Raw genomic sequence first — 23,645 nt, 5'->3', positions numbered from 1 at the left:
TGACACTTTACCTCCCTTGTTTCTTTCTTTTTTTTTTTCTTTTGATAAACCTTTTGGTTACTTAATAGATTATTTATTATTAGAACAATTATTGACTTTTTCTCCAACTAAGTATTATATTAACCTATTACATGTTCATATATCTCACATAGTAATATCTGGGTGTTACATTTCACTCTATAACTTGGTAAAAACGAGCACTAAGCTCAACAAAGACATCACTGCGGTACATTAAGTTGGTTATTGCTTGATATTTCAAGTCATTATTATATGTTTATTATCATATCTTACGACACATTATCCTAAGATTTACTGCACAACTTATAGTGTTGAATAGTGTCTGTTCAGCCACTTAAAAGATTGCTTCTGTGTCTTGATGTATGGAAGTAAATGCAGTATACGACAAACACCTCGATCTTAATGCATCTGTTTTCCAGTCTCTGGATCTACTGACAGACGCAGTGAGTCGTGGTTTGTCAATGTCTGACTCAATTTTAAGGCTTCCGTAAATGTGCGATGACCTTGAAAAAAAAAAAAAAAAAAAAAAAGCTTTTTTCTTTTACTCTCAGATGGACTGCGTGGCAGAAAGCGACTGTGGCAGGGATACGACTTAGCTGCTGGTGTTTGATATGTCCGAGCATGAAAGTGTTACTGCAGCATTGGTGAAAAGAGGGTGATTGAATGGTCAATGCCTCAGAGCCTTCCATCTCTGGGAGTTTCATGGAAAGGACATGAAGGAGGCTGAGGAGGATGCTCGGTGTGAGTCATTGTTCATGCGCTGCAGACAATGGAACAGAGAGATCCATGACAAAGCTAAAGGAGCAGGAAAACTCCAGAAATATATGTATAAACAGCCGCTCCTATTGGATATCAATAGTTATTTACCGCACTTCAGCACTGATCGCTAATCCCATACTGGTAATGTGGTTTTAGTGAAGCTTTTGTTAAGTGACTCCAATAACCTATATGCATTTATGTGTCACCCTTATCTGTTCCTGCTGAGCACAATTCTACCCTGAAGTGTGTTGTTGTGAGATGATTCGACTTACCGGAGTTGCAAGCAAATATTGTTGCACTGAGAAAGCGGTAATCTATACTCACAACACAGTCATTAAAAGATTACATCAGGGATGGCACCGCACTGTATGATTAATTAACCTTGACTGATGCTGTAGAAAGCCAAACACAGCAGAGCAATTATGTCCACTGGTCTACATACAAATATGAGCTGAAGTCACCAGGATGCAGCAGCTAGCCTTGATAATCTTCAGGTTTATGGGGGAAACAAAGCCTCCAGATTAGTACAAGTGTTTGGTATTTATCTACAAAACTGACATCCTGTTTAACCACCATAAATGTGCACAGAGAGCATTTTTTTGGCTCCCCACCACCAGGTCAGATCTGCGTACGGTTACTGCAGCAAGTCAAAATGGAGTAGAGACACTTGGCTTGTTGCCCTGCTTCCCAAGCTTCTCAAATGAACACCACAATACAGCTGCAACCATCCAGAACGTCCATGAATAAAACATGATGACTCTATTAGTGCTTAAAGATATAGTTTCATTCCCAGCATGAATAGTGGGCAAGGCATTTTAAAGTTAATGTGCATAAGGAATAGCTCTGGATTAATAATTATTTCTGAGCGTTATTACCCTTTTATCACACTGGCACATATAGAAATACACAAGCAATTATGGTGTACATCAGTGTGCAGTTACACACATTCACTCAGACACTTTTTTATTCCTTTAGGACATCTCCAGAAAAAAAAACCCAAAGGCATGACCAAGCAGTTTTTATCAACAGATTTTTTTTATTAATATGTGCTGATACAAGGTCAGTCTGACCTGCAATGATGGAAACACTCACGGAAAATCATCCCCTTTGGCCCAGACTGCTGTCAAAGCAATGACGGTGAGAGTGAAGGAAAAAAAAGCCAAATAAATGTCATTCCCATAAGAAAACACCAACAGGATCAAAGCAGTTTACAGATGTTTCAGCAGTTTTTTATAAGTTAGCAAAGAAAAAACACAGAAACAGTGCTGCGGATATGCTGATACTCATACTGACTCCCTTCCTACCTATGTACTGTTTACACAACTATAACCCCAAAGCCTTTACCGTATATTCAAGGGTTTTAGGGACATTTAATACTGACCAGGTCCTAATCTAGAGCATGGATCCAATTAATTAATACCTGCCTGTGTCCTTTCCTGCTTTGCTTTAAAAAAAAAAAAATCAACATATTGACAATTCTATCTGACTTAAGGCTAAATGAATGCAGCCTCAAGCTGAATCAGAACATCCAAACCAGGCACAGTCGAGTGGGGAGCTGCTCCTGGTCTGATCATGGACAGAGCTTTAACAGCCACAAGCAGGCACAGGTGGGCACATTTTCACACTCTCAGAAACAGTGGAGAAAAAAACCTGATACCAGTAAGTCTGGGTGAATTAATGAAATACTAAGACTATTTTTTTCTACTTCAGTGCAGAAAAATCCTCTCTCCTTTTGTATATGTATTTTATACGTATATATGAATATGATTTAGTTTTGGACCACTAGATCATTGGACATGATTTCATCACAATCGTTTATACTTCTAGCAACAACCTCAAAAGCTTTCTATGTAATCGTGTCATAAGAATTCAATAACAAAATAGTACTACTTTATTACAGTGTATAAGTGCTTTATTTAAAAATGTTGTTAGGAAAATCTTGTCGCATTTACAGGCACTCTTAAATTTACTATGCTGATGCGGCAGTGGATTCACTTTCACATTAACCCTCTTCTTCTATTGGCAGATTAATACGAAAGAATTGAAAACATCAGCTTGATCATTTCATAAGAAAATGTCTTCTGTTTTTCACTTATAACTTCTGATCTGCAGAAATGCAACATTCAGGTATCTGTCTGTATTTTAGCCCCCCCCCCCCCAAAAAAAATGGTTGAATCACTTCTCAGTGTGATGTGTGCCAAAAAGTCTCTGGTTGAAAGGGTCAGCTGCAAGTGAACACGTTGTGGTCCTGCTGGGACCGGTGTTTTATGATCGTCTGATCAATGTCTCAGCAGAACTCCTCTGACATGAAGCTGCAGGGGTGCAACAACACTGTCAAAGTCTTTCCCACTGAAGCAAGTGGAGCCCGCCGCCGGCAGGAACCGGGAGTTTGGCTAAACACTTGCAAATGAAGACTAAAAAGCCAAGAGAATGGCGGAGACTGAGTTCACTGCAGTAAATTAGCACCCACAGAGTTATTATTGTAATCAGAGGGCTTTGAATGGCGGCGCAACTCCCTTCCATGTGAGATTCAGTCCGACGGCGTGGGCTGCAGACCTTCTACAGCATAATCACTATCATTTACCACAGCGCCGCCCTCCTCTGTTTATTGAGATATTAATCTGGGATAAACAAAGGTTTTGACAAAACAAATTAACGCGCTCAAAGAAGTGCTGCACTAATGGAGTCCATGGAGATTGATATTAAAAACTGGATGAGTTTGTGCGGAAGAGAAACAAAAAAAGGAGCTGGAATAAGAAGCAGGCCCAAGGTGACGCACATTCCCGGTCTCAAGGGGCGAATCCGTCTAAACAGTGTTTCCCCCCCGGCGTGAGTCCGGCCGAACACTGGAGACCAGCGTCAGCATGTTATGTCAAATGCAGTGAACGGAGAGTTAATGATGATGAGGGGAACAAAGATGATGATGGCCATTTTGTGTTTCCTATTAACTCTTCCGCCCCGGAGTGAATTGTTGGAGCTTCAGTCTTCAGCGCTGCCTCCTGAAGGTGCCCCACCGCTGAGCCAGAACGTGTACGCTCCAGTGATCCGGCATTGTGGCAGACCGGAAGACATGTGCATATTCATCTTTTCATTTGTAAACACAAACAGTTACCAAGTTCTGCTGCAAATCCAGGTCATGGACTACCAGACCGGTGCTGCCCGTTACCCCTGCTGTCTTCCTGAGTCCTAACGCCGCCTGTACACTGTTACTTAGGCAAGCGATTAAAGTAGCAAAAAGAAATGGTAACAAATCCTTGTAATCCCTCCTTTTTTATCAGTCTTTAACGCTCTCTTCCTTTCAGCCCCATGAGTCACAGCTAAACACCGTCCTCTGGGCTCTCTTAGAAGTGGGACACTCAGGCCTTGCCAAATTTCACACAACCGGCGGATCTATTTTCTGCTCACGTTGTGTCCAGGATTTTGACATTAGAGGATGGATAATAAAGGGCAAACTAATAGATAAACCACAAGGATAAATAAGCATTGCAGGAGGTAAATCTTTTCAGATGCGTGACAGGACCTTTTGCAGCCAGTGCGGCTTGCCTAAGGTGGCATATTGGAAACATTCCCCTCTGATCAGTCAAACCTGCTATCTGTCATATAAGTGTTAACTTGTGTCCCATGAGTGATTTCTTCCTCTTGCGGCAGCAGTAAAACAGCTTCTATTTGAAGCAGAAAAGTAATGATAAAGATAAGTGTCCCTCCTTGTGTAATGTGCATTCAAGTCGGGTCATGGATAAAAAAAAAAGTCTTTTAAAGGTGTCTGCAAGTAACACTTCTACAGACAGCACACCCAGCCGAGCTCACAGTTACATTCATACTTACATGCACACTGGAAATAATGAGTTGTCACATTAGGCTCTGGAGTAATGCTGAAACTATTTTTAGGAAACAGCAAAATGCAATATTCTCTGATAGCAAAACAAAGGTCATATCATACATGCTAAAAACCCATGTTGTTAAAACGATGTAATCTTGGCATTTCTTCCAAATAATACAAGAGTTGCTCACTCCATAAATCGTGCTCATGAGGCTGGGATTGACATTGCACAACACTTATCTCACTTGCCCCGCACGTCCCACTCCCACCGCTTTTGGAAACCCAAGGAATGTCGAACATGAAACGGCTGTCATTCAATTTGGGATCGTTTTCACTCTTTATCCATATTTGCTGTACTCTCCTCAACGGGCCATTAAAAAAAAAAAAAAATTGCTGATAAAAACACAAACCGGGACAAACAATAATACTAATAATAACAAAAAAAGAAAGAAAGCGTGAGAGATTAAGTCACAGGGGACAGAGAGATAGTGTTTTCATTCAGGTCACAGGCTCCAATACATTTTATTCTCTTCTTTCGTCGGGTTGTTGTAGTACAAGAAGTCATTTTTTTCATACAGTAGCATTTATTACTTTTTGTTGCTTTTGATCATCTGGTGTCTCTATTTACACTGTAGGAGTAAAGTAGATTTGGTGGTTCTTATGTACACAGTTATACCAATTGGTCAGCCGGTGCGTCTGTGACATTTACAGTCTTCTTTGTCACAATAACACATAAGAAACAAGTCCAGTTCAACCGTCTAGGCTCTAACAGCAAAGTACGAGGCCAGGGGGCCACCTCAATCCACGTAAGACCAGTCAACAGATTGAACACCGTCTTCAAACAAAAAAACGGGTCAGTCATTTCGTTTTCCGAACGCCTAAAGCAAACAGAGTGGAGAGCCCAGTCTTTTCAGTGTGGACTCTCCTGCGGCGGACGGGTGGTGCAGTGCCTCCTCAGTCTCTGTCTCCACCTCCGCTCCTCCTCTGTACAGTCGTCAATTCACAGCAAGAGAAAAATAAAGGCAACTACAAGAAATCAGCTCCCACTGCCTGCTCGGAGCAAAAGCTCTAGCTCCTTTTTTTCCTTTGAAGAAAACTGTCTTCACTTTTGATTTCCAAAAAACAAGCACTTCTGGATGAATGTGTGTCTGAGTGTGTTTGTCTTCTGTTCTGGCTCAATAAAATATATTTTTGGCAACAATGAAGGATTTTCTTTGACATTTATTTCAGTAATAGCAGTGTACTATATCCCTATCCCTATCGCATGATAACTCGAAAAAGACCAGTGGATATAAGAAAGGGAAACGAGACAAAATATAAAAGATCCTCATCTCCAGAGGAAGGTCTGATGAGAATTTAATAAAAAAACTTCCATAAAGTTTTAAAGTTTTGAAACATCCAAAGGTAAAGGGGGTGGGAATTGGTACATTCAGAGTGCTGGACTTGGCCTCAGGGAACTAAAGGTTCTGGGGAGGGCTGAACAGAGCGGATGAAACGCTCTGCAGAAAAACACCCGTCCCTCATCTCCAATGGTTTGATGATAAAGGCCGCTTCTGTAGAGTCAGCTACGGCTCCCCCAGAAGGTCAGTCTGTTTGCTCATATGTTAGTTAAATAAAAATTGAGTGAAAGAAAGGCAACCAAACAAGCAGAGAGTGGAGACACACGAGAACAGGGCAGGCTAAGAGGAGGCTCGGGCCGTCACGTCGGTCTCCAGCTTCCTCTCTCGGGCTCCAGTCACAGGCTGGTGACTAGCTGCATCTGTCCGTCTCCCTCGTTCTGGGCGGGCTCCTGAGCCTGATGTCCCTCCCCGCTTGGCCTCCTTGGAGGTGGGGCCTGGAAGAAGGTCTGCATTGGGGCCCCACGAGAACATAGTGCAGGCCTCCCAGAGCTGTAGTACAACTCCTCAGGGGGCTGAGCCGAGCGAGGCACCACCTCCAGGGGCTCGGGGCTGCTGTCGGGGTAGGGTGAGTCTCGCAGGTTGGTTATGCTGGTGTACAGGGAGTCGTGGGCGGGGGAATCTGGTGCTCTGTTGCTTCCCTGCCCACCACCACTTTGACCGCTGTGGCCGCTGTGGCCCAGGCTCTCTGTGAGGTCAGCTGTATAGCTCTCAGACTCCTCCGGGTCGCTCTGGTAGAGGACTGACTGCGCACGCTGCAAAAGCAGGGGTTCCTCCAGCGCCTTATAAAGCAGCTCTACATCCTGTGGCGTTCGCTGCCGTCCGTCTCTCAGAAAATCCTCTTCCTCATCCATACTCACAGAGGAGTCTGGCCCGGCCACAGCTGTCCCCCGACTAATTCCACTGTGAAGATGGCCCCTGGCGAGGCTGCCATATGCTCTGTCCACATCGCCTCCAGCACCGCCACCGACGCCCCCTCTAAGGTTATTATGCACAAGCTCAGAGATGATCATTTTCTCGAAGGCCGCCGCATCAGAGAGGTTTCTCCGGGCACCGTCCCCTCCCAGCGCCTCCACGCTGCGGTGATTAAACATGTTCTGAGGGGCATCTCCACCTCCACCACCCAGGAAGTCGCAGCTGCCCCCACCTCCACCTGACGGGCCACTGCGCATGGAGTAGCTGTTGTTGAAGTTGCCGTTCAGGGGAAGGGTTTCCATTCCGCAGGTGTCACGGGGTTTGGACAGCGTAGTCTCTGAAACCAAAAGACACAGAGAGTTTTCGCATCATTTTCCGATGGTCTGACCGACTTTTAGCAAACGAGAAACAGATCAGTAGACTTACTGGGGTCTCGGAAGGTTCCTGTGCATCCTAGAGAGACATTTTGGAGAGGAAAAAATGTGCTTATGCAAAAACAACTTCATTTAGTTTTCAATATTTTTCCAAAAAAACCAAAGGAGCCATTTTTTTCACATTTAACCCACACATGCCCTGACACGTGCACTGTCACACTCTCTCTAATTTATGCAGACCTAATCAAAACGGTGTTTCGCCGTATTTCTCTAGTCAGAGCATCTAAGCTCCACAAAATAAAACACTCGGGTTATTAAATTACCACTTCCAAAGATATCTGAATGAATGCAGAATTCTCACAAATCCTTGTACAGTAGCATTGATGTTTATTTTATGACTTCCCTTCTGCAAAACAAAACTGCTTTGGGTTTTCTACCAAATTATCATCACAGGAAAGGAAAAGCCACAGCTGCCTAGAAAGTGAGAAGTGTGTTCGTTTTTAAATTTTAATGTGCAGTTTGACTTTAATCAACGCTCTTCTTCAGCAGTGGTGAGGGTAATTAGACATTCTAATGAAGCGCTCTGCATATTCTCTACCACTCTCTTCTAAAAATGACTTGGCTCACAGGCCCTGGGCCATCAGGCTTGACGTATTGTGCAGAAAAGCTTTAAAATATTTAACAAAAACGCCTCCTTAAATTTTCCCTCCGCAGACGCGAAGCTTGACACTCTGCCTGTGCAAATACAACAACCACACAGACAGTCAAGCTGCAAAAATTATCACTGTAAACGGAGCAATTAAGAAAATGCACGCAGTGGCGCGGAGGAATCGGTAAAGAAGCAGGTCCCACGACAAAACCCACCTGACTGACCTACATCCAGATGGCCCGTCCCTTGCCACAGAGCTGTCTGATCCCTTTATCTGGCCGTCGTGATTCAAGCCAACTATTTTTGGTGCTTGGGAACAGGAAAACCCTCCTCAAGGCTTTTGGCAGTGACAGCTGTAGCTAAACTTCTAATCAATTTGTGGCTTTTCTCGTGAAGATTCAAGATCTGACCAGATGGCTGGTTAGGCTGTATGCACTGTTTGGCTCTGTTCTGCTCAGCCTAGTGAAGCCGCCTGACAGCTACATACTCTTAAAAAAAAAAAAAGAAAGAAAAAGAAAACAGGCAGGCACACATGCACGTGCCCAACAGCAGGGAGTGTGCATATAGCATGTCAAACTACTGACAGACTGTTGGAGGGAAGGACAGCACACTGGGTTCATATTGCACAAATACACATGTGAGGCAAGGCTGCACACGCAGACGGAAGCGGTCACAGTATGAGGAGCTAACCGGTGGAGTTGAAGACGCCAGGTGAGGGTGGGGTGAAGCTCTCAGCGAGGAGAGTGTTGTAAGGAGAAGTACCGGTGCGAGTCTGCAGCACCGGGTTTGTCAGGAGGTGGTTACCCATGGTCCCTGCAAGACACGATGGTTAAGACATGAACATAACCAGAAACATGACCATAAATGCAGTTCAATCATATGCAAAAGTGAGCACAGAAACAAATACATTCTGAGGTTCACAAAGCAATAACATCAGGAATATAAATGTATTTACTGTTTATTCAGATGGGGTTATTTTTGTTTTGCCATTTTTTTTTGTGTGTGGAGTAATTTCACAGTGTTCCTCTCAGTTTTTACGCCTGCTGATTGTAACCTTTGAGCAAAAATACAATTGCAGCATTGCCATCCTTCTTCTTTTTTTATTCCTCCTTTTGCTCCTGACAATGTAGTCAGATGGCGAGAACAGTAATGCATGCCATTATGTAGTCTAAGGGTGCAGTCATGGAAACACAGTTAATTTCACAGTGAAATGTGAATGCCACTACAAGACAAATATAATTCAAAGAAATGGCACACCGAGAGTGTTGTATAATGCCCATGTATGGCTCCAGCCTGAGGCAACTCGAACAGAAATGCCATGAAATTAAAAATAGGACAGCATGACGGAGAGTGGTCCAAGGCAAAGTGCAACCTTCAGGTCCCCTGCCGACTGTTCATCACACAGTAAGGGAGCAGGGAATTCTAAAAAAGTAAAATATGCACTCATACACACATATTAATTTGTCATCTCCCCTCCTCTTAACACTTCCTGTCTGTCTTTCTGGCAGGCCACACAAGCCTCACTCCGTTTGTTCTCTGGCTTGTTTTGCCGTGTTGACTCCACCACATTTTCTCAGTTCCTCATGCCAGAATTTTTCAAACACCACCAAATTAGCTGGGATTAGCTGTCTATGTGTGCCTCACGGGAATATCTTGTAGAAAATTAAAGAAACTGGCTCTAGAAGTGGAGCAAAAGTAGGGCAAGGGGAAGCTCGGTGTGTACGTGTGAGTACTGCACATGTTTTCCTCTGGACAGATTACTACTGTCAGGAAAAATGTGGTTCATAAAAAGGTGAAGTAGAAGAAATCAAAGACATCTCTTTTCCAGTCTGTGTTACTCTGTTTCCTTCTACTGCTTTTTTGTCTTTCACTTTTTGCCAAATTTTCTAAATAAAATGAAGCCTTCACAGCGTAGTTGTTTGGCTTTAACAGCACACCATAAAATGATCTACCAATGCTTCTCTCCCAGGCCTGGGGACTGCTCTGTCGCAACGAAACCCCGACCCGGCCCACCTCGAGCATAAACGCACAGACGCTTCATCCATGCAACTCATTCACAACACACCTCTTCCTCACCCCCTGCCTTGCTCCTGTCTCTCTCCTCAATTAGAATAATTACCCCCTGTTCGCTCACACGCTAATCAGTTCATTAAAAACAAAATGGATGAAATTAGCATAGAAAGTGACGGCTGATTTAGCAACTGCCTCGGTGTCATGATCAGCACCTCCACCTAAAAACAAAAAAATACATTCTGGAACCTGAGCCAACCTTGATGGTGTCAGTGTCACTGATTACTGCAGCCGTGACACCACTAGCAGCTGAAGTCGAGACAATCAGTGTCACATACATTTTTCATATCCTCATGCTCCAAATTCACAATGCACTGCCTCTTCACTGCACTAACACAATTTAAGTTATATTTCTATGTGGCTTTTGGAGAAAAAAAAACTAACAGAAAAATAACAGAAAAACAGTCAGAAATGAGAAACTGATTTTTTGGAGTCACACATTTTTACGTAGCTTGGCCAGAGGTGCGACTTGTATTGGCTCAAATACCCTATTTGTTATTTTCCCACTAACAACCACTAGAAGGCACTGTAGATGTGTGTATCAGCATTTGCTGCTGACAGCTATGCAGAAGAAGAAGGATCTTCCAAAACAAACATGGAGGAGACTCTAATCATTCTCCTCCTGAACTTTGAGATTTTTCTTAATTGCATCAAGATATTATTATTTTTGTTTTTAGTTTGTGCTTCTTCTTGTGGGACAGCAAGTTATCAGACTGGGTTACAGAGACACAGAAGTACCGCTGAAAGTTCCACTCAGCTTGTGCAGTAGAAGGTAAAGAATACCATTAAAAAAACGGAATGATCTCAAGGATTGATCATAAAATTGGGCATGCATTGAAAAAGAGGCAGCGAACGCACTTTCGGCAGGCTTGGTGGATTTGTTCAGAAGGGCTGCACTTGTTTTCCTAATGTGCAACTTGTACTTCAGGGCGACTTATATATATATTTCTTCTTTATTACACCTCTTTTTTTTTTTTGCTCCTTATACTCTGTAAAATAGGGCAATTCTTCATAAAAAAAAGACACAGTAGTTTTGCAAGAAAAACAAGCCTTAGTATTAAAGTAAAAGAGGAAGACTTTAACATTTGTTTAAAAAAGGGAACATATAACGCAAATGTCAAAAAGCGTTCTAATCTTCAAAAACAGAATGTTCTTTTCACCCAGCAGTGCTTCTGATGTCAACCAATAACGGAAAAAAATATCACGCTCAAACTGTAACCATGTAACCTTCTTGCACCTTTTTAAAAATTCCCATCACACATATTTATGCCTCATTACAATAGTAGAAAATCAGTATTTTTTTTTCTTCCTACACCTACAGCAGAAAATATGTTAACTAAAGCCAGCAGCACCGCTCTGAATATTCCTGCAACTGAAGCGTGCTTTAATCTGAATAACAGCTGCTACTGGTAAAAGGTGAAACTTGCCAACTAACAGATATATTTAAACAATCCTCTTAACCAGTTTAAAAACTGCATGTTGATTACCAGCACAAAAATACATGTACTTGTTATTATCCCCACGGTAACACAACAACTGTGACTTCACATTTCATCATCCACTGTACTTTTAAAGCTCGCTTGCATTGTTTTGCTTCGGGTCCGTCCACTCTATTTTAATTTCTGTTTTGCTTTAATGTGTTTTTTAGGAATTTAGCTTTAAGCAGCTGAATGGCTAGGAGACAGAACAAAGGGGGGCCTCACCACGGTTGAGTGTCGGGGTGCTGTTGATGTCTCCTGCCATGAAGGAAGACTCTGTCTGCTTTCGAACCGTGTCGTTCCACATCCTACGGATCCGACTCTGGAAGGGGGAAGCGAAGCGAAGTGAGTGACAGCAAACACACAAAAAGTCAAATTTAGAAACACAGCGGGTAGACTTTACAACTCAGTGGGACAGCTGTAATCAAAACTGTGGGGCTCACTTTAATCTGGAAAGATCAACGCCAAAGCCTGGTAACGAGGAACTAAACTTTGCCATGTTATCCTGAGGCGGGCTAATAACACTGAGATGTGTAAAACATGATTGCAGTAGTCAACACTGCTTTGCATCTCATTACACAATGTGTGTCAGCTTGTTTGTTGATTGTGAAGACTATCTGTACCACTGTAAACACACCAGCGCACGTACAATTTTACCAAATCTCTCCTATTTTCACTGAGTCTATATATAATGTGGCTTTTTAACACTATCTCTGCGCCTAACCATCTACCCTGCTGTGCACTGAGCTGCCAATGCTGAGAGAAAAGGTCAGAAATAGATTTCTGCAGCTTAAACTGGAATGTCAGCAGAGCATTAATTGAACAGGTCATAATGTAAGTCATGATGGATCTCTTCTTTTCTGTCACCGACAATGACTCCCTGCACACACAATTAAAACCTAGTTCAGATCTGACTGCTCTGGAAAGCTGTCAGAGTCTCGTCCTAATTGATTAGTAATCAAACTTCCCCACATGGTTATTTTTTTCTTACCTGAAAATGATATAGTGTTCAACTTACATTTTAAACATGGGGAAAACATAACCGCAGCAGATTGAGGAAATTCCTCTTGATTCCAAAGCTATTCATTGTGTTTTGACATTCCTCTTGGCAGTGCTCTAAAAAAGTCATATACTATCCAGAGAGTCATTTGATACAGAAAATTGATTTTTCATTTCATTCCACTGAAACAACCTGATAAGTACAAGTAAAATCACCTTGCTGCACGGGCAGATTTATTTCTCATTTGATCTGAGAAAAACACAATTTGAAACTCAGTAGTGATCTCATTGATGCTTCAGGACGCGCTCCTGTGCGGTTTTTGCCTGTTTGGGTGCTTTTGTGTTCTGCCTGCACCTGTCTGTGAGCCGCCGCGTGGCGAGCCTGGCTGCCGCTGTAGTAGCGGTTGTTGGAACGCAGGCCTGAGTTCTTCAGGGAACCGTGGGAACTGTTGGAGGAAGTGCGGCTGCAGCAGTAGGAGTGGCGTAGACATTTACTGTACTCCTTATGGACCTTTAAAAGAGGGAGAAACATTTGAATTTCTTTGGTGGAGTGGACAAGATTTAAAGACTCAGATGAAAATTGTGTTTTTGATGTTTTTAACTTGTACTTGTGGCTTTTTTTCTGATAATGGGGGAAATACATAAATAAAATTAAGCTAAAAGTTGCATTTCTGAGTATTTCTTTCATGAAATTGTGAGGAAGGAGCAGATAAAAAACTGTAGTTTGAAAAAGAGCTTATTTAGGAGCTTATATTCTCTGCGCCACTATTAGGCGACTAAGTCCATGCACGTTTTCCTCTGCCGAGCTGGCACTTAGTTCTTGTTGTACTGCTAATATCAGGCTGGGTGTGTGAGGGGTGTAAACTAGCAGGAGAGCATGTAAACAGAGAGCTCTCAGCAACACAGAAGGGAAGGGGGAGCGGGGTTGCTTTTCACCAACAGTCCTGCCACAACTTAGGGGTGAATTTCTAATGAACTTCTGCCACTCTGCAGACACTATGTCCTAGAAAACAACACAATTCTGACTTAAACTAGGATAAACATAAATAAAAGACTACTGAGAACCCTTTTAACCCTCTGATGCATGATGGTCAAGATTATATTTTTGTTAGTTCTGTTGATCAATTAAAAAAAAATCAGATTAATCACACTTTTGGATTGTGTTTAATCACGATTAATCAGAATGTTTTACTTGGTAAATTTTGTAGGGGAATATGTGGCTTTTGAGGGAGAGAACATTTTTCCTTCATTTTTACTGTCTGAAATTATTGAATTTGTAAAGTGTTAAGTCAGATATCCCAGAAGTGTAATTTGTGAGCACAAGACACACCAACAGTTAGATAAGCAGAACTGTAGAGACTTTTATGTCTACAGTATTACTCCATGAAAGCAAAGATGCTGACAAACAGTCATGAAAAGCCAACATTGTTTTCTGCACTTTAAATGGTCCGGGTAAATACTCAAATCTGATTGGCTGCTGGGTGTTGATGCCCACCTAAAACAAATGTTACGTTGTTGTGCCAAGGTACATTCCCCTCTCAGAGCATGTGCATAAAGTGTAAAAAGTGTAAAAAGAAGATGGATGTTTACGACAGACTTTTGTGAGTTAACTGTCATGTTAGATTTTTTTAAACACATATTTGACATAAAACAAAGGGTGACCTGTAGTGTAGTGACCACCATACACCAGAGGGTTAAAATAAATCAAAAGATTATCAGAAAGTGACTTATAAACAGCTTAAGTCTAGAGCAACAGAGACTTCTGTTTTGAAATCCCAAGCAAAATGGTTTATATTGTTTTTTTTTAACTTAAATTCATTTTTACAATGACCTTTTTCTGTAGAGCACAGTGGAAGATAAAGATGAACATTCCCTGGAAGGCGTTGAAGGTGGTAAACAGATAGGCCATAATGACTGTGTTCTCATTGATGAAAAGCAGGCCAAAGGCCCATGTTAGCCCAAGCAGGAACAGCAGGGCAATGCCCCCTAAAGCCCATGACCTAATGAAAGGAAAGAAAGAAATGTTACTCGATAATATAATCAATTTGGAATCAATATGTTGATGTGTTTTTAAACAGGAAAGTGAGGCAAGACACTTAAATAATTCAAACCTACTTTATGTTGTCCAGGCGACTAGAATCGGGTTTGAGCGCTGAAGAGTTGCGGATCATCTTATGGAGGGTAATCAGGAGAAAAATTAAGTTGAGCTGCACACAGAAGACAGAAAGGAAGTAAATAGATGAGCATGTCACTTTTGATAATCTTGACTTTATATCGTTAAGAGAAAAAGCATACTGCTGAAATATTTTAGGATTGAGGGAGTGATATTAAAACAAGGTGAGGAGTAACAGAGTCTGACAGCAAAGTCAATACCATAATAACAAATGAAACAGGTCCAATGAAGCTCCAGATGAAGTAGTTATCCACTCGCAGCCAGCATCTGGAGTGACACAGAGGAGAGAGTCACACACAACCAAAGCCTAGAACAAACACACACACACTGATCCACGTCGACACACGAGTTCAAGATGATAGGCATGCGCACAACACTACCCTGCCTCGGGTGATTATCCTATGAAGGCTAATCATCAGGCTTTGGCTAAGTGTGCTTAGAAACCCCAGCCTGCAGGGAGGCAGAAGAGCCATTCACACAGCACCGTATATTACATTTCCAGCTGGGGGAATAACATAATCCTACTTCTCAATCTGCAGGTGCAAAAGGCCTGTCTTCACACGTACGCTTTCTTGGTCCCATAGCTCCTGTAGTCTATGGCTGCTGAGATGCCCACCACCAGTGCGGGGAAGCAGTAGCCGCACAGATAGTAGTACTTTTTGCGCGAGTACTCGCTCTCAAAGACCTCCACGAGCATGAGATAGAGTTGCACACCCTCCAGACACATCCAAGAGAAGGCAGCCAGGAAGAAGAAATGCAGAAGGCCAGCAAAGATGGGACAGGCAATCTGAGGACAGAATCATAGGAGAGCAGAGAGAAAAGAAGAGAAAATACTTAAATGCAGCCGGGAGAACAGATAAGATTAAGGCATGTAATCCAGTGAAAATCATGAGAGGACAGAACAGGGTCACTATCAGATAGTAATACTAGACATGAGCATAAAAATAGGAACGTCTGCCCCTTGGATGACTGGATGACTGTTTATGTTACTGGCTCATGATTCATTATCCTGTTCGGAAAGGTTGTAAAGATTCATTTTAACGATTTGATTTTTAGCATAATTTGAGGTTGACGATACGATTCATAGTTGATATTGGCTCATTTTGAACGTCCCAATTTATTGACCTAAAGTTGATTCAGGACCTCCTTAGCCAAAAAATCAACCAGTGTGACTAAGAGATAAATATCTGGGAATTGAACAGTACAGGTGAAGTTACCACACTGTATTGTAACATGTCTTTACACAATTTTGGTTTGTTCCCTACTTATTCCATTTTGGTGTGACATAATTACACACTACTTGATTTTTTAAACTGACCCTCAACACTATGAAAACCAAAAGCCTGTTGGATGACGGGATGTGGAAGGTCAGCCATGTTTGTGTCTTCTTCAAAAGTGTCAGAGTGAAAAACGAACCACGTTTAGTTCTGCTTGTTACTTTTACTTTAAATCATATAAATGTTTCCATTATGGATTATTTAAAATTAATGAAACGATTAAGAGTTGTTTATGGATCACAATCAATTTCTTTGCCCCCCACCACTACCCATTGAACTGAACTCAATCCAAATGATATTTTCTAAGATTAGATTTATTTCATTTTGAAAGGATTTTATGATGGTATCAATTGATTTGATTACCAACTTGCCTCAGACAGACTGATCTGGTTGGATCGTAGGATTATAAATCGATTAAGTGAGTCAACGTTACACCCCTGCTGTCCAGTAAATGTTTTATAGACTGCCTTGATGACTAAATGCTCAATTTATGGTTAATATTTACTGCAGTTCAAAGTAATTTTTGATCCACTAAATACCAGTTTTAAATTTACTTTTTCAAACAATTTAACTGAACTTGTCATTGCCAGATAAGTAAATACTTCAAAGTGCAATACTGTGCTTCAACATTTTCCAATACGTAAGAGCGAAAGCGCCACTTCTCGTGGCTACAAACTCACGTGGTATTCAGTTTTGTCGATGCCGATGAGGAAGAGCAGCTCAGCGATAAAAAGATTGATGCACAGGTTCTTGTGGATTGTGTTGCGGTCAGTCTGCAGACCTCGCAGGAAGCAGAAAGTGGAGATGCAGATGGCTAGACACACTAGGGAGATGACAATGCCCACCCAGGTGATCACAAAAAGGATAAGTTCATGCATTCGACCCTGGTTTTGAGGAGTCACATGCGTTTGGTAAAAAAAGAGGGAGGGGGGAGTTGGGAATGAAGAGTGGAGAAAAGAAAAGGCAGAAAAAGAAAAAGGAAAAAAACAGAAATGACAAAAAGAAAAATAGGGCATTGTACAAGAAGAATAGACGGATGGGAGATAAGCACCAGAAACAAAAGGAGGTTGGATGAAACATGGGGGAGGGGAGATGAAAAGCCAAATTACCTTATTTAATATTTGTAAATATATGCAAAGAGCTAAAATGTGAAGACAAGAGACAAGGCATCCTGAAAAAAATACATGACATTTAAATTCATGTGAATGTCAGCTAGAAGTAGCAGGACATGAATTTGTAAGCCGGTGCCTCCCCCGAATGTCGGAGCGAAAGGAGGAAAAGAGAAAATTGTAAACAAAGAGCTTGTCAGCCTCCAGAGGGAACCATATTGTGCATGTGCATGAGCACGTGTGACTAAAAGAACGAGCACTGCTCACGCAAATGCACGTCTGTGGTGCATAAATTAGCCGGCCTCCATTTTAAAAGTGCCACGCCCTTGCTTGCTTGCTTACCTCGGGCTCATGGTGAGCCATGAGCACGGCGAAGTTGGTGAGGTGGCTGCAGGAGCAGGTGGTGTGTGTACTGTTGGTCCCCAGCAGCCTGCAGCCCTGCGAGGACCACTGCCCTGTCATAGTGCGCTCAGAGTAATTCCAAAAGGAACAATTTGGAGTGTGATAATTTTCCATCTGCATCAAAGAAAGGATGCATTACAGAGAATACAGGTTTTTGAAATTCAATTTATAATATTTGAATCGATTACCTGTAGATGTTTGAGTGTAAAGACTACCGGCTCTGTGAGAAATACTCGGTTCGACTCTTTGTTGATTGAAGCCGCTAGTACATCAGAGTTGACCGCCAGGCGCTTCTTGTCATGGTTTGATCCTTCCAGTTCCATCTTCACTGTGGCATTCTCGGTTGACAGGAAGGCCCCCAGATTTTTATACAGAATGAAAACCACTTTCACTTGCCCTGAAAAGTGGACAAAAAACAGAAAGATTAGAGGCAACAGTGGGAAAGGATTCAGAAAGGCAGCTGTTACTTGAAGAGGGAACAGCAGATAGCATGGTGGAGCAAAGAGGGGAAAGACAAAAATTAGGGCGTAATAGCAGAAGCGGTGGCAAAGACAGAGAGCAGGCAGTGACAGGGTGAGTGAAAGAGAGACGGAGAGGGAGAGTTAGTGAAGGTTAGAATGACAGTAAGGACCGTTTCATTTTGACTGGTGGAAGAGAGTGAGATTTAATGTGGAGGGCAATGGAACATTCATCCCTCAAGCATTCACAGATCTCTTATTATTCCATATGAATATTTCATGTGCGTTTGTTTCAATCATTCTAATCTCGTTCCAACGGCAGAGCAGAGCGCCGGCAGAAAACAGAAGAGAGCTGGGATGAGGCTCTAGGGATGGAGGAGGGGAAAGAGGGAAGATGACAGAGGGAATGGGGGGGTAGAAACAATAGAGATTGGGCAAAGGGATAAGATGGTGGAAAATCTGAGTGAGGGAGGAGAAAGAAAGAAGACAGGGAGTGCTGAGATTGCTCTGTCAGACTTGTGCGATTGTAATCTACACGCCTCCCTTGCTATTCTATTAAGACTGTTGTTAAGAAACCATCAAGAAAAGAAATTGTCTCAGCACTTTTGTTAATCTGATTAGTCTGTTATTATGAACCAATAACTTTGTCATCGGCATGGAGATTGGTTTAAAGGCCCACTCCAATGAAAATGTGTTTTTAAATTGTTCTTGTGGCCTATTTTTGATGATGGAGGACATTTAAAGAAAATTAAGCATACAGTTGTATTTCTGAGAATTAATTTACTCAAGTTGTTGGGAATCAGGGGCAGAGGAAATAAATGACGTTTGAAAAAGAGTGTTTTTTATGACAGGCCGCTCCCTGCTCCGCTTTATTCTGATGTTTCCACTTGCAAACAAAAGCCTTGTTTTTACTTAGCAGTCCGGTCTGGTACGGTACAGTAAGGAGTGGTAGGTTACTGACTAACAACAATGGAGGTCAACCAGCCGATCGCCTTTTTATTACTTTACTTTTGGTACATTATGTATAACAGGAAATAGAATGATGTTTGAAAAAAGCGTGCGGGCGGCTAAGAAGAATACCGTCCTAAAATGCTTACAAACGTTGGAAACGTTATCTTAAATGAGCGCTATATTGGCACTTTCGAACCAACAGGTGGCTGAATTTAATATTGTTTGAAAGAAGATTGTGGGCAGCTAAGAAAAATACAACTAAAAGAAGAAAAAATTAAAAATGCTAGCTTAGCGCTATATTTCTAATGTCGTCATCCCTTTCTGCCAATCAGCTGGTGGCTACAGCGGCTCCGCCCCAACCGTCCCATTCCACTTTTCTGTGGACCTACAACAGACGGGGGCCCTCAAGAGGTACAGCTCAATATTTTTTATTGGGTCTGTTTTAGAGCGGAAATGCTCAAAACACCATACCGGACCACTCAGTGGAAACAAGGCTAAATAGATCCATGTACGTCTTCCTCGTCTGAGCTGGCCTCTGGCTCAAAACTGCATGGCTCCAGAATTGATTGGCATTCTTGTTGCTGTTAAGTTTAGGGTTGTGAGGGGCAGTAAGTTAGCAGGAGGGTGTGTAAATAGATGGATGATGGGAAGTGTGGGCGGGCTTAGTCTATGCTATCGCCTACAACTCAGAGTCAAATTTCTAATGAACTACTGAAATTATGTTGTAGAAAGCAGCACAAGTTTAATGATTTTGGCAAAAATGGCATAATCACCCTCACAAAAAATAAGTATACTTCAAAGTATATGTTTTAAAGTATTCTCAATTATAGAAAAGTATATTTCCTGAAGTGTACCATGTACACTCAAAAAGTATGTTGGCAGTTTACCAACAAGTATACTTCTTGGGACTAATTTGGCCCACTTTTAGGTTGACAAAAAGTATACTTAGACATATACTTAAAGTAACCTTTCTGGTATAGTAAGTTTACTCTAGGTTTCTGAAAGTACACTTTGAAGTATATCCTTTGTAGCTTTTAAGGTTTGCTTTTAGTTTACAAGTAATAAACTTTTACTGATTGGTGTATTAGTGTTTAATATATCTCAAGAAATATCACAAGAAAACATCTACTCTACTTTTAATGCTGTGTAAGAAAAGGACAGTGACAAATATAGGCTAAATATATTTAAACTTGTAGTATATTTCTAAATAGAATCAAAGTATATTTCACATAAACTTATGAACTTGTGTAGTTAATCTTTAATAAATACCTAAAAAGTAAACTAAACATAAACTATCTTAATATTTGCTTTAAAAAAGTATACTTAAAACAAACTTGAGTATACTTATTTCTGGTAGGGGAATAATTAAGAAATACTGGGACTTCCAAGTTTTTCTAAATATGTAAACGAGTGAGTAAGCTGCACAGGACAGACATTCTGAGCTCAGTTAGTGAGAACAAGAGGGATAAAAATTGCTGACCATTGCGACTGTACTGTTTGATGGTGGAGGCTGGAAGCTGGATGGTGCTGTCACTGGCATAATTCTTGGGGGGGAAATACAAGTCCTGGAAGTCCACCTCTGTGTTGACAACACGCACCTGAAGACCTGACAGTGGGAACGCAACATTAAGTCATACATTCATTTACACTCAGAGATCTCAAAAATCATTTTCTGTTTCCTCACCAACGCTCGGAGCTTTGTCTGAGAAATCGTTCCCGTACATGTTGTTGGCCAGCAGGAAAGCTCCTTTTTCCAGAACATCCAGTAACATGGTGGCAGTGTGAGCTTGCTCCGTACTGTTCATGTCCTGCCATGACTGTAAAGCCTCTGGACGCAGCAAGTTGTCCACAGTTTGCACCACCGCCTGAAACGTACAAATAAATTCCCATTTATTATTGGGAATTTATAATAAAATGTACAGTTTTTTGTAATAGAGTTGAAATACATAAATAAAGGAATGGAATAAAGGAATTTATTATTGCATCATAGTAACCGTTAGGAACATGTGCTTTCTTTTATATAGAGTCAGCCCATATTTAGGATAAGACAATTCAAGACAAACAATTCTGAATAAGCCCAATTCTGGATGACTAATTATTAGACTCTGGTTCATTAACACTGTTTCTAACAGTCTGTTCTGGGTTCTCAGGAAATGCTGTTAGCTATTAATTAACCACCATTAATTACCAGTTAGTTCCTGATTTGTTCATCCCTGTCAGAATAATGATTTATTATGTGCACCGCATTGCAAAACTCCAAATATCTTCCCCGAGACCTCGGAAATCTTCAATACGTGAACATTCCGAGAAACTCATCACTCTCCCGCACCACATTTGTTATTATGCTATGTCAGGATATTACTATTCTATTTCACACTTACAATTCATTTAATGGCAATTTTGATGGTTGTATCAGCCATCCAATTTATTGGAGTAGCCTGCTTGATGAATCATGTAATTCTCTTGCTCAGACCTCTCAAAATGAAGGATTGACTGCTGTGTGGAATAAAGACCGTTGATGTTCAGAAAATGAATTGAGAATCAGAATGCACTCCATCCGCCATGTAAGAGAAAAAAAAAGTCGGATGTTTTTACTGTATCCTTTGATCAGAGGCTATTATAACAAGCTTCCTTGCAGCAAGTGACTCAAAATAATAACCCAGTGACATTCTACACCGCAGGCTTTATATTCATCTTGTATCAAATGAGATCACAAGATGTGGGATCATATTACAGTACGAGAGGTCAAGACACATAAAAGACTATGCGGTGGAGTGCTGCATTTCATCATTCAAGATGAAATCATAGAAACCTACACACGGTATTTTTGTGATGTTAGATTAGAGTTTTAGTTGAAGGGTATGCTGATGTGGAATGAAAGGAAAACATTTTTTGCTACAAACTGTTTTGCTTTTCCTCTGAGTCAAATCCGTTTTTTTTAAAAGGATATTTCACTCTCTATGTTTACTTTAAACCCTTTTGTGCAACAAGTTCCAAATTATGCTGAAAACAAGTAAAATCTTCAAAGACGGGAATCTTCATGCATAAAGTATGTTCACATCAGCAGTCTTAAAAAAAAAAAATTAAAACACGTTAAAAACAAAATACAGCACTCATATTCGATTGAGCACAAATCACAAGCAGCAATCAGAACCTGGAGCTACAGGAACTCATCCAAAAACTCAGTCTGCACAAGAATTTATCTCGCCTGTTATTCAAAGTCCTACAGCAGCTCCACTCAAAACATGGAGAGCAGATGGATTAGAGAGAAAAGCTACCTGGATATAAGCCCGACAGGTCCGCTCTCGCTTATGGAACTGGAGGGGAGAAAACAAAGCCTGGAATTAAAGAACTTAACCTGAAACAAAATGGAAAATTGAAAACTCACAAGTCCTTACAAGCAAAGTACAGAGCAAATTAACATTCACCACACTGCTTTAGAACAGTTTATTTAAAAATATTGTGCATTTCCTTCTACCTTATTGAAGTTACGACCGGCTGACTCCTTGTTTCCAGGTTTGAGGGCCTGAAGCTGAGCGTCCAGGATATCCAGCAGTTGCTCTATCAGTCGCACGGAAGAGCTTACGTCTCCAGCCTGGATGCGACCTCGCGTGTGGTTCACCAGCTCACCCGCAATGTTGGCAGCATTCTCGCCGCTCTTAATCTATACGTAGACACGGATGAATGCACACAATCATTTGCATTAAATCATTTTACTTTAAATTGTCTCAGTGACATCGCAAAGCTGCTATGTTAAAATGCATGTTAGAATGGTAAGCAAACATTTAATTGGTGTTCAGCTGTCCTTTAAAGACCCACTCCAGTCATCTTTTCTTCTATTGTGAAAGCTTTCCCCGTGGTCTTTTAATTTATGCCGTTTTTAGTCAAAATCCAAAAACTTTCTGCAGAACTGCAAGAGTTCTTCAGAAATTTGGCTCTGAGTTGTAAACAGGACTTTTGATCAGAAGTAAGCCTTTCCTTATTTCCCATGATCCCTTTGTTTATGTGCTTTTCCACTAGCTTACAGCTGTTTACACCCCCACACTAGCATTACCGGTGCAACAAAAATGACGAGCACTATTAGAACTGTCCAGCCGTACGGTTTTGAGCCAAATTCCACGTCGGACAAGGAAAACAAAGACGTACATGGATCTATTTGCCTGCATGTGGATGCATCGGAGCAGGGAACTTATAGGGAGCCTACCTTACTGTTACATGCTATTTCCAACTGCACTTTATCATTTCCTCCTGATTCACAATGATTTGAAAAAAGAAATACTCAGAAATGCAATTTTTAATCTTAATTTTATACTGTATGTCCTCCATCATGAAAAAAAAAATCCTACAAGAAAAAGTACCATTTTCATTGGAGTGGGTCTTAAAATTACTAATTTTTAAAATTGTTGTGACTTAAGGATGGACCCTGAAGAACAATAACTTTTTCTGGATCTTTGGCTTTGGTTCACTTGCAAATTGTAGCCTTAGCAGGTGCTTTGCATTTTCAATTGATTTTTGCCAAAAGGAGAGGCTACATTGGGATTTTCCAACAGCACTTCTTTTCAGAGTGAATCTATAAACCCTCACAGGCACACGCACAAACAGAAAACACCTAACTAATCAAGTCAACAGTGTGTGCTGTGAGAAAATTAGGAACTTCTCCAACAGCAGTGTAGCTGTTCTGTTTGAGTTTACACAGTTTAATACCAGCTAAATCACTGATCAGGAAAGCTTAAACTCTTATTGTGGAAAAGAATAAAAAGACATATAGCTGGTGTATGGATAAAATATAAATAAGG

General features: G+C 41.3%; 1 protein-coding gene and 1 long non-coding RNA gene across 4 annotated transcripts in view; one reads left to right on the top strand and one right to left on the bottom strand.

Moving 5' to 3' along the window:
• Positions 1–1,790: 1,790 nt before the first annotated feature.
• Positions 1,791–23,645, bottom strand: part of adgrl1a (adhesion G protein-coupled receptor L1a) — a 97,480-nt gene continuing 75,625 nt past the window's right edge. For 2 of the 3 annotated variants that reach the window (XM_024271709.2, XM_024271710.2), the window contains 16 exons: positions 22,328–22,513; positions 22,128–22,166; positions 20,534–20,714; positions 20,330–20,455; positions 17,629–17,837; positions 17,381–17,554; positions 16,610–16,813; positions 15,219–15,439; positions 14,853–14,919; positions 14,595–14,686; positions 14,311–14,479; positions 12,835–12,990; positions 11,706–11,802; positions 8,623–8,745; positions 7,336–7,362; positions 1,791–7,246 (listed from right to left, as the gene is read on the bottom strand). In XM_024271709.2, coding sequence (XP_024127477.1) covers positions 6,333–7,246; positions 7,336–7,362; positions 8,623–8,745; positions 11,706–11,802; positions 12,835–12,990; positions 14,311–14,479; positions 14,595–14,686; positions 14,853–14,919; positions 15,219–15,439; positions 16,610–16,813; positions 17,381–17,554; positions 17,629–17,837; positions 20,330–20,455; positions 20,534–20,714; positions 22,128–22,166; positions 22,328–22,513 — 2,985 coding nt within the window. In that variant the 3' untranslated portion in view covers positions 1,791–6,332. Of the gene's footprint in view, positions 7,254–7,335; positions 7,363–8,622; positions 8,746–11,705; positions 11,803–12,834; positions 12,991–14,310; positions 14,480–14,594; positions 14,687–14,852; positions 14,920–15,218; positions 15,440–16,609; positions 16,814–17,380; positions 17,555–17,628; positions 17,838–20,329; positions 20,456–20,533; positions 20,715–22,127; positions 22,167–22,327; positions 22,514–23,645 lie in introns of all 3 variants that reach the window. The other variant, XM_024271711.2, reaches the window with a different exon arrangement.
• On the top strand, positions 11,500–22,572 carry LOC112146082. Its single transcript, XR_002919187.2, has 3 exons — positions 11,500–11,565; positions 11,651–11,825; positions 22,366–22,572. It is a non-coding gene; the product is annotated as an uncharacterized LOC112146082 (long non-coding RNA).

The sequence above is a fragment of the Oryzias melastigma genome, linkage group LG8 (assembly GCF_002922805.2).
Source record: "Oryzias melastigma strain HK-1 linkage group LG8, ASM292280v2, whole genome shotgun sequence".
Classification (NCBI taxonomy): domain Eukaryota; kingdom Metazoa; phylum Chordata; class Actinopteri; order Beloniformes; family Adrianichthyidae; genus Oryzias; species Oryzias melastigma.
This window is presented reverse-complemented; position numbering and strand designations above follow the sequence as displayed.